At 41.7% G+C, this 11,223-nt stretch overlaps 1 protein-coding gene across 1 annotated transcript in view; it reads left to right on the forward strand.

The window, feature by feature from the left end:
• LOC310740366 (voltage-dependent calcium channel gamma-2 subunit-like) overlaps positions 1-4,345 on the forward strand; it is a 54,692-nt gene extending 50,347 nt beyond the window's left edge. The window contains exons 3-4 of the mRNA XM_083567060.1: positions 1-133; positions 2,191-4,345. The exon at positions 1-133 is cut by the window's left edge and continues 8 nt beyond it. Of these exons, the coding sequence (XP_083423186.1) occupies positions 1-133; positions 2,191-2,726 (669 nt within the window). The 3' untranslated portion in view covers positions 2,727-4,345. The remainder of the gene's footprint in view (positions 134-2,190) is intronic.
• Positions 4,346-11,223: the final 6,878 nt, after the last annotated feature.

Raw genomic sequence — 11,223 nt, forward strand, 5'->3', positions numbered from 1 at the left:
AGAGCATCCAGCATCTTCCCTATCCTCAGCGTGATCCTGCTCTTCATGGGAGGCCTGTGTATAGCTGCCAGCGAGTTCTACAAGGCTCGCCACAACATCATCCTCAGCGCCGGGATCCTCTTCGTCTCGGCAGGTAACGAGAAAGAAAAAGTCCAACAATCGCATTTCACTGAGCTCAGAATACCACTGGACACGGGACAAATGAGTCCGGGAACTAATGATGTTTTTTTAACAAACAGGTTTATTCCTATGTAAGTGGTGACATATGTTGAGGTTTAAATTGATTTATTTATGGCACAATCATTTTTGGAACGTGGCCAATCTTTCTGGATCTTACTGACATTATACAACGATCAGACACAACATTATAACATTATAACATTATGAGCGGTCTGCAGTGGTCAGTATCTATCCAAAGTGCTCCAAGGAAGGAACAGTGGTGAACCAGCGACAGGGTCGTGGGCAGCCGAGGCTCATTGATGTACGTGAGGAGCGAAGGTTGGTCCGTGTGGTCCGATCCAACAGACGAGCTCCTGTAGCTCAGACTGCTGAAAAAGCTCATGCTGTTGATGCTCGATAAGTCAAAAGTGTTTACCAGAAAAAGTGGAATGACACAATATTACTGTAGGCAGGAGCTCATAATGTTCTGCCTGATCAGTGTAGATATTCTAAGAAAAAAAAAATCATGGACGTTTTTAATTTAGAAATTCGAAAGGAACCATTGGGGTTCGTGTGATGAATCAGAGCCACTGTTCCCACTCTGGAGTTGATTATCCTCCAAGAAGTTCATAAAGTTTCTCAAATCATTAAATCTTTTAAAAAAAATTTGCAGAACAGCAACAATAAAAATCGAGATGGTGCTTGTTACAGGTATTTTACAGCACTGTGAAATTCTTTCTTTGCTGGGCTCAGCCATGTTACAGCGCCCCCTGGAGGACAGAGGGTTAGAGGCCTGGCTTAAGCACCCCAAGAGTGTCAGCTTAGCGATACTGGGTCTTAAACCTCCGACCTTCCGATCAGTAATCCAGAGCCTTAACCCCTGAGCTCAGACTTCCATTTATAGTTCCTGTTCTGAGTACACTGGAGACACGCTAGATATTTGTTGATAGTGAAACAATTCACCTTATCAACAATTACATACGATTTTATTTACACGGTTGCTAAAGAAACAAGACCATATTTAAACAAGCGCATTACGGCGTTACGGAAAAAAAAACTACTCGACCATCCGACCAATCAGATTACAGAATTCAACAAGTCTATCATAGAATAAGTTTATATCAGGACCAAGCTCCGAGTCCAACCTGACCCCAAAACAAGCGATACGAGAAAGAAATATCCGGCGATAATAATTACAATGTAAGAAGAGATCTGATACTGTACACGCAGAGAAGCGAGAATATTCAGCACACTCTGTTTTTTTTCTGCCTCTGATCCTGTTGCTAGGCTAAAAAGAGGCCGTATGGGATTCACACTCTAAAAATACGATGTCCCTGACACACTTTCCCAAAGATCTATCATTTCGCTTTGACTATAACACAGACAGGTGTGTGACAGAACGCGGCATTGTGTGGGTCACGATTACCTCAGATCACCTCGGACAAAAGGCTAGTTGTCGACCTATGCTAACACACAAACAAACACACACACACACACACACACACACACACAGAGGTCATTACTAATGACGTAACAAAATGATTTTTCTTTATACAAATGCATCTCTTAAAACATTTCTCTCAGAAAAGCTAGCATGTCAAACAGTAAATAAAAGCTAGAACTTCTGATTGGATTCAATAAAAACTCTGAGGTTTTCTTTAGGATCGTTTTAAAATATAATTCAGTAATAGTAATTCTTTTTATAGTTTTATTTAGTTTTTCATAGTCATTTTTTTAAAGTACTGAACTCAATATAAGGGTTAGCGGTTGTCACTTATACCTATCGTAGCATTATTAGCAAAGTCAAGGAGCTCTTGCTAGTTTATAAGGCTAGGCTTACAAACTACAACGTATGGAATGTATTAGGTCTCAAAAAGAATTACAAGTGTATGAAAAGTCTTTCTCAGGGTCTTTCTGAGAAGATGTTTAACATGAGTTAAGGCTCCTAGCCTATATGCTATGCTAGCCTATAGTTGTTATTAGAGGGTGTCATGAGTTAGTGCTGATTGTGTCACTGTGTGTCTCGGGCAGGTCTCAGTAACATCATCGGCATGATTGTGTACATATCAGCGAATGCAGGAGACCCGACCAAGAGCGACTCAAAGAAGAACAGCTACTCGTACGGCTGGAGCTTCTACTTCGGTGCGCTGTCCTTTATCATGGCCGAGATGGTGGGAGTCCTGGCCGTTCACATGTTCATCGACCGGCACCGGGAGCTGAGATCGGGCGTGAGGGCAGCCGATTACCTGCACGGTTCAGCCATTACACGAATCCCCAGCTATCGTTACCGCTACCGGCGCCGCTCGCGTTCGAATTCCCAGTCACGCTCGTCGTCACGCTCGACAGAGCGCTCGCAGTCACGTGAAGCCTCCCCGGTCGGCCTGAAAGGCTTCGGCACGTTGCCCTCGACCGAGATCTCCATGTATGCGCTAAAGGGAGGCCACGGAACCCCCACGGCCACCTACAACTCGGACAGGGAATTCCTCCAGGTCCACAACTGCATCCAGAAGGACCTGAAGGACTCGGCTCACGGGAACTCAGCCAACCGACGCACCACACCAGTATGAGGAACCCCGTCCCATCCCTGCTCAAATATAAACGCCACAACTGGGAAGAGAATCGTATCAGCTCTAAAGTTCATGTACCGTGAGTTCTCATTAATAGGTTTGTTTCTGTTCTTTTTCCTCACGGTCACTTTGCATGGTTTTTTTCATTGTTTTTTTATGTTAGCTGTGAAGTTATGTGCGTTACTTGGCACTCTGGCCCTGAATTGGATTACGGTTCCCCTAACATGCCCATGTCGAAATTTCATGGAGGAAATCGCTCCAATTACGTGAATTCGTTTAAATTTTGATAGCGGTTTGCAAAATCGCTAGCTGCAGCGTAACACCATTTAGTGTTCCGGCTATCGGATTTTAGAAGCCGCTTTTGTTCAAAATTAGGTCCTTTTTCTTTACACTTTTAAGTAAAGCAGCTTCATCCGCCATTTTTCTGGAAAATATTCCGGATCTGGAGATCATTCCAATGGCTTTTGTAAAAAAACAAAAAGAGTGTGTCGAAGTTCGGCACTGAAACAAGGCCCAGGGCAAAAAAACAAAAACAACAAAGCGCTTGTACTTTCTTTTACTTATTAATTCGAATCATTTCCGATCGTTTGATTTGTTTCTTATTTAATTTTTACATAAAAAAACTGTGAAACGCCGCAGTAGGGATTTCAGAAAGGAAATAGCCCAGACTGCAAACAAAGCTATACATTATATACGTATATAATGTATTAATTTTCTAACTTATATAAAAGACTTTTCTGAAGTGCAAAAAAAAAAAAACCATGGACAAAAACACACACACACACACACACACACACACACACACACACACACAAGAATGATGAGAAACCGAGTGACGAACAGGGAAAAAAAAAAAAAAGCCAAGATTTTCCACCACAAAGCTTCTGGAACAAAGAGACACCTTTGACTCTCGATAAAAAAAAAGAAATCTATTCTTTTAAAAACGAACCTTCTTGTCTTTTTGTTTCATCCCTGTCCACCTTTCTTTTCTTTTTCTTTTTTTTTTTTTCCTCCTCCCCCCTTTCCCACCGAGGGAACGCGGGAAGGGGAAAAGGTCAGAGGTCAACCGACCGGTCAACCGACAGACTCTAGGATCCACTGCCAAGACGGAGGATGAAAAAAAAACAAAAAAGAATCAAAGAAAGGAGGAAAAAAGACGATGATGCCGAAGAAAAAAAAAAGCGAGTGAAACGAACGACGAGTGACTGATGAATAAATAAATGACAGAATTTAAATGCATGCTATAAATTTACAGAAAATCTGCTCTTGAGACGTTTTAACGGATAACAATAATTATAACAGGGGGAAAAAATACAATGCTGAAAACATCCATGTGGACTTTCTTTTCTTTTCTTTTTTTAAACACATGATACGATCTACATTACGTGACTGCTTTTTCTTTTGGGTTCATTCTTTCTATGGAGATGTACATATAATATATATAACATATACCATTTTGTAAAATCACCCAGCCTTAGACTTTATTTTCTCTCGTAATTATTCGAATTTCATTGTGTTGTTTCAAAGGAACTCTTAAAAAGGTGCCAAAAACAGAATGATCCTCAACTTGGATGCAAGTTATTCTGATGAATAAAAAGTCGAACCCCAGGGGGAACAAATTCGTTGTTTTTGAGTTTTTTGTTTTGCAAACACAGACGTTCTCTAAACTTTGTTTAAATTTCTGTAGGAATCACTACGGTCATTATTCTTGGGCTACGCCTGCATCGAGAAAATGCGAATTTCATCTAAAAACGCTTTAAAAAAAGCGACGTTTTTGTTGACTGAAAACAGCGCCTCCGTGTGGACGGAGGACCAAAACGGAGAGAAAAATATTGAAAAAGTTCTCCAGCCATTTGTGGTTCTTCCACGTCTTTGTGGTAAGCATGAAATTTTCTCTTCATTTAAACCACAAGGCCAAAACCTGTTCCCGCATGACCATACCCCTGTGCACAAATCAAGCTTCATGGCTTAGAGTGGAAGATGTCCAGCTATAGAGCTCTGACCCTAAACCTTTGGGAAGAAATTTTTCACACTGGCTGCACCCTAGGCCTCCTCACTTCATCTACATCACCACAAATCTCCACAAAATCTAGTGGAACATCTTCCCAGAAGAGTGGAGCTTGTCCATGTCTAACAGGAAATGGACACTAAATGTGGAATGGGATGTTAAAAAAGAATCACATGGTCAAGTGTCCACACACTTTTGCTCGTGTCTGTATTGAGTAGACACACAATCCTCGAATCTTTATGGAATCATCCAGTCGTATCTGTCCATCAGTCCCTCATCTGTCCTCCGGTTGCATTTAGCATTTCGAAGACACACATCAGCTCTCTTTCTCGTTCTCGTCTTCTGTTCCCACTCTGTCTCATTACAATAAAACCTTTTTTCTTTCTTTTTTTTTCTGACAGAGTTTAAACAGAGGAAATCAATCATCAGGTAATAGCCACTCGTTTCCCCTCGAACGAGATTAGCGACTGATTAATGTCTTGAGTTTATTTTTTTCCCCTCCCTTCCTCCCTCCCTCTAAATGACTCACTGTCATTCCGTCCCGCAGCCCGCGGATTGAAATCGGAGCCACTTACCGATTCAATTCCCTCTTCCCAGCAGGCAGGTGATATTTTCCGACGTCTCTCGTTTTCATTATGACAGCTGCTGTACTTTTAATCTATTACCGGAGATCTATCAAACCTCCATTACTCATTTCAGCTTCGGAACGGACGGAGTACCAGACGTTTCCCGTACGTCGAATATATAACTAACAGATCAAATAAAAGGCCCAGATGTTCCAGCAATTTTCAAAACTGGAATCTGGCCACGCCCCCTACATGCAGTGTGCATTCCTCAGAAAACTATAGGACATTCTAAAACACATATTTGCTGTGGTTAAACACAGGAAAATAGACTACTACAAATTAAATGGAAACTACTGTATGTATATTATATTGTATGGTGAAAAGGTTTGTGGACACCCGGTCATGGTGCTTTTTGAACATCCCACATTAAGTCCCCGTTTGCTGTTCCAATAACCTCCTGAAGTGAGGTGAGGAGGCTTGGGGTGCAGTCAGCGTGACGAATTCTTCTGGAAAACGATAGCAGGAGATCTTTTACTCCGAACCCATGTAAAGCAGATCTTCATGGAGCTGTCTTTGTGCACAGGGGTGTTGGAACAGGTTTGGATCTCCTAGTTCAAGGGAAAGAGAGAATTTGCAAAAGAACTACGTATGGCTGGAAAAATCTGGAGTCCCAATACTTTTGGCCGCAGAGTGTGTATCTGTAGCACAAAAACCACACCGTGATGTCCGGTTTGAGATCAAATGTCCAAAGTGCAACTTGGTTCAGTGGTGAATCACATGTGGTTGGAAAAGACAGGTGTCCAAATACTTTTGCCGTGGAGTGCAGAAAGAACCTCGTCCTTTAGAGGGAAATTTGGAAAACTTGTGGCTTAATAAATGACTGAATGTTGTGACCTCGGATTAACTTTAAATCATTTAATTATTGAGTTTATATAATTCCATTTATATACAGATACTGAACTATAATTCAATTCCATTCAGTTCAAAGCAGCTTTACAGATGAAGATTGGACAAATGAAATAGATTGAACATAAAAAATTGATTGGATATATGAAATAGATTGGACATATGAAATGGATTGGATATATGAAATAGGCTGGATATATGAAATAAATTGAACACATAAAATAGATTGGACATATAAAATAGATTGGATATATGTAATAGATTGGATATATAAAATAGATTAGACATATGAAAAAGATGGGACATCAGAAATGGATTGGCCACATAAAATAGATTGGATATATGAAATAGACTGGACATATGTAACCGACTGGATATATGAAATAGGTTGGATATATGAAATAAATTGAACATATAAAATAGATTGGATATATGAAATAGACTGGACATATGTAACCGACTGGATATATGAAATAGGTTGGATATATGAAATAAATTGAACATATAAAATAGATTGGATATATGAAATAGATTGGACACATGAAATAGATTGGATATATAAAATAGATTGGACATATAAAATAGATTGGATATATGAAATGCAGGAAAACACTTATTGATTAGATTTTATTATTGAGTGGAGCCTGTAATGAAACACCTCAGCAGGTCTCTGCTTACCTGGTGGCTCACAGCTCCAGGATGAGTCTGAATACATAATGAGCTCATAATGACTCGGTACAATAAGAGGTTTTCAGCACGATACTAAACTTACACCAGATAAACAGCTCGGTTACACACGCCTGCTATCACATTGATATCTTACTGGAGCACTACAGAAGATTAGCAGCTCTGAAATCTGAAGTGTGAAACAGTATGTTGTTGTGAGTTTGTCTACACCGAGGTGCTGAAGTTGCAGTGAACATGATCTCTATTCAAAATACACATTAAATCAGCAGCTGTTTATACAGTCATGCTAAGAATTAAACATTCCCTACAGAATGTATCTCAGTGCTAACATGCTACAGGAGTGTGTGTGTGTGTGTGTGTGTGTGTGTGTGTGTGTGTGTGTGTGTGTGTGTGTGTGTGTGTGTGTGTGTGCCACTTTCGTCTCTCACTTTGAGTTCTGTAGTAGTGATCAAACATACCCTGTGTTCCTCACTGCAGCACTGTGTGTGTGTGTGTGTGTGTGTGTGTGTGTGTGTGTGTGTGTTCATGTGTTGAACAGAATGTCCCCTTCTGCCTGGAATACTAAAGCTTCTCTCACACAGCAGCAGCAGCAGCAGCAGTTGCAGAGTGTGTGTGTGTGTGTGTGTGTGTGTGTGTGTGTGTGTGTGTGTGTGTGTGTGTGTGTGTGTGTGTGTGTGTGTGTGTGTGTATGCGTGCGTGCGTGCGTGTGTGCGCATATGTGTTTATAGATTACATAAGAGCACATCACGCACGGCCTGGCCTTTTTTCCCCCTGCAGACACACACACACACACACACACACACACACACACACACACACACATTAATGACATGTCTACTCCTAAGCCACCCACTTGTCCCCTGGTAAAAGTGTGGAAACGCCGAGTGTTTAATGGTGTTGGAGACACGTGCAGGTTCCTTTGGTCTCTATGCAACACGGTAAAAGGTAAAGAAAAAAACACAGTAATTGGACAGTGAATGAGTGAAAGAAAGTTCTTTGGAGCCCAAATGGACATTTGCATCTCTAACAGAAGAACTTGTGTAAGATGGAGAACAGGAGAGAAGATGTAATCAGACTGCCTCTTAACCGTTAGGAAAAATATATAACACATGATCTTTCTGAACATCCTGTTCCATAGTGAGTTCCCATTTCCTGTTATAATAGGTTCCACTCTTCTGAGAAGATGTTTCACTCGATTCTGTGGTGATTCTTTCAGCCACAAGGGTGTTAGTAAAGTCAGGTGAGGTGAGGAGGCATGAGGTGGGTGCAGTCAGCATTCACCTTCATCCCAAAGGTGTTCACTAGCGTTTAGGATCAGAGCTCCATAGCAGGACACTCAAGATCTTCTACTCCAAACTATGTAGAGCAGATCTTACATTTACATGGCATTTTTACAGACCCCCTTGTTCAGACCTACTTATTATCATGTCATTTATGTAACTGAGCAGTTGAAGGCTCAGGAGTGAGAACTTGGTTGGATTAGATTAGATTAGATTAGATTAGATTAGATTAGATTTTGTCATTGTGCAGAGAAAAAGTTTGCAGTAAAACTCATGATCTTCCAATCAAAAAACATCTTAACCCCTGACATATTCCTTCTAATATCTTCATGGAGGTGGCTTTGTGCACGTGGGTATTGTCATGCTGGAACGGTTTATGGGTCTCCTAGTTCAAGTGAATGGAAAGTCCCATGACACCGCATCCAAAAACACGATTGTGTGCCTCCATCTTCGTTGGCTGTCCCAATACTTTTGGCCAAAAAAAAAGTCGACACCCCCGACGTACAGTTTGATCCTCGTCCCTATTTTCTTTGATAAATCCTCATTAATATTCTCGTCACGTTAGCGACACGCGCACGTTCGCCCGCCGCCAAGAATACACGTTCCGAGCCGAGAGGGAGGTCGATCCAGATTCTTCATTACAATAGAAACGCTAAAGGAAGCATTCCAGCACAGAGGACAAAGAGAGGCTTAATTAGTCGAGTTCTTCCCTCAGGGTTAGGTCATAAACATAAAAAGAAAGCCAACAAGAAAGCTCTCACAAAAAAATCTCACATGGGTTTTTTCCATGTGAGGAACAAACCATTGCATTATCCATTTATCCGTTACACTTTTATCCATTTAGAGTTGCATTACTCACGTATACGATATGGCCGGAGGGGTGAAAAGTGTGTTTTTAGAACATCATCATTCCTCATTTATCTCCATTTTGCTGTTATAAGAAGCATCCACTCTTCAGATGAAGAGAAGATTTCAGTTCGGGGACGGAACACGCATGGCTGGAAAAGTCCGCCGTCCCAATACTTTTTTCCTTAATGTGTATGTTGTCAGTCCAGAAGATATTTCCAAAGTTTTCAGCTGCTGTGATAGAGAACGAGACCTTCTAACCAATCAGATTTAATAATTCCTCCATATTTCATGTAAGGAAATGTTTTGATGCTGGTGAACGGCCATCGTTTTTAGATTGACCTTCCAATGGATGCTGCTTGGAACTGAGCTTCCAGTTCTTTGTACAATCATCTCACCAAGCTAGCATTGACTGTTCTGTTTTTCAAGCTCTATGTGGGGACAAAAGGACGCATGGACACGGTGTGTAGCCTGATCACTTACCTCTGAGGTGAAGATATACCTCGGGTCAACATATAGCCTCAATTCCGCCTGAACTCTTCCCACCTGAACGTCACGCTAATATAGACATGATCTTCAGTGTCTCAGGAATTGTGGATTGGATACACACAGAGTTACCATGTGTAAGTACAATGCTAATTAGCACGTGGTTGGTGTTCCGGATCGACCAAGGGCTTGGGCTCGAGCTGAGTCAGGGAGTCCTGAAGGCCGACATCGATTTGGAGCCTGACATGCATCACAAACACGTTCAGGTTGTATATTCCAGTTAGCTAGAGAACGGTGTATGTATTCAGGAGGTGGTAGTATAGGGGGTTAGTTTAAATCCCTCCTTCTCACCCATCCTAGGTTCCCGAGCAAAGCCCTGAACCTCGCAGCTGCTCAGATAAATGTAAGTTGTTCCGGATATGTGCGTCTGCCAGAGTGCTGTAAAAACCTATTCGTGAACACCACGTAATACCTTTTCATCTGGTATCTGCTGTGAAACGTCTACAGAACGTGAGTTCCTTTCCTTGGTTACGTTATACAGCAGCTATAAATATACTGTAAGCAGGTGTTGCGTCTAGCTTCGCATGTTATCCAGATGTGACGGTTTCTGTAGTGATGTCATGGAGGGAATCTCTGGTGTCAGTGTGCGACAGGTAGTTTTTCCACCTCAGTAAAGTCTTCAGTAGCGAGCAATCTGGTTCTTAGGGGTAACTCCGCCTTCGCAGCGCGACACCGAGCGTTTCATTGGTTGTCGTGACATTAACTGTTATTACAGGTGGAATATGCTTCTAGTTTCTGACTTACAATGGAGATATGATGGCACCATCGTAACTTGAAAATATGTTTGGCAAGTGGAAAGTGGGAAAGTGGGAGCGTAAAGGAAAGGGATAAGAGCTAAAATTGGGCTTTGAAACATCAAAACACAGGAAATAAAATACGCGCTTGAACACCGAGACAACTGATTTCTGTCGACCACTGCCAGGAAATCATGTGGGAGATCACAAGGCATAAATCCCGGGAGCATCCCAACGTATACCATCGTAATTTGGGGACTACCTGTAATGTTCTAGGCACTTGAGGGGATCTGAATGTTTGAGTAGATGTTCTTACATTCTGGTATCACCAGTCAGCGTTTCAGCACTACAGCATTACACTGAATACAACAAACTCCATGAAGCACAGGCCCAGGCTCGGGTTTAGACTCAGAATTGGGGTGATGTTACACAGAGGAAGTGTCTTGGAGTTCCTGAAGACTCTCTATATGAATCAGCAGTTTGGATTTGCTTGAGGCGAACCAGAGGCTGCCAAGCAAAATAAAAAAAAAAGCCTGTAATGGCCTGGGCATTGCCAGAAGCTCGAAGTTCTACTAATTAAAATCTGTGAAGGTGACAGTCAGGGATGGTGTAGACTGACCTCACCTGAGGGGAACAGAGTCAGAGTGTGGATCAGCTCAGATCAGCCAGCTAACGTTTGAACTTCACAGTTATGCTACATTACAAACTTCAGATAAATCAGACTACAGCTGTTAGTTTTTTTTTTTTTCAAACAAAGCAACACTGGAAAGTTTCAGTTTGTGTTTCAGGAAGAGGAAGGTCTTCACACGTCGTTTGGGTGAAACCAGGGACTCTGCTGTTTGGACATCTAGGGGAAGTTCATTCCATCTCAGTGCCAGGACAGAGATCATCCTTAAATGAACCTTACCTCTTACCCTGAGAGAA

This window comes from Silurus aristotelis (assembly GCF_946808225.1).
Source record: "Silurus aristotelis genome assembly, chromosome: 17".
Taxonomy (NCBI): Eukaryota; Metazoa; Chordata; class Actinopteri; order Siluriformes; family Siluridae; genus Silurus; species Silurus aristotelis.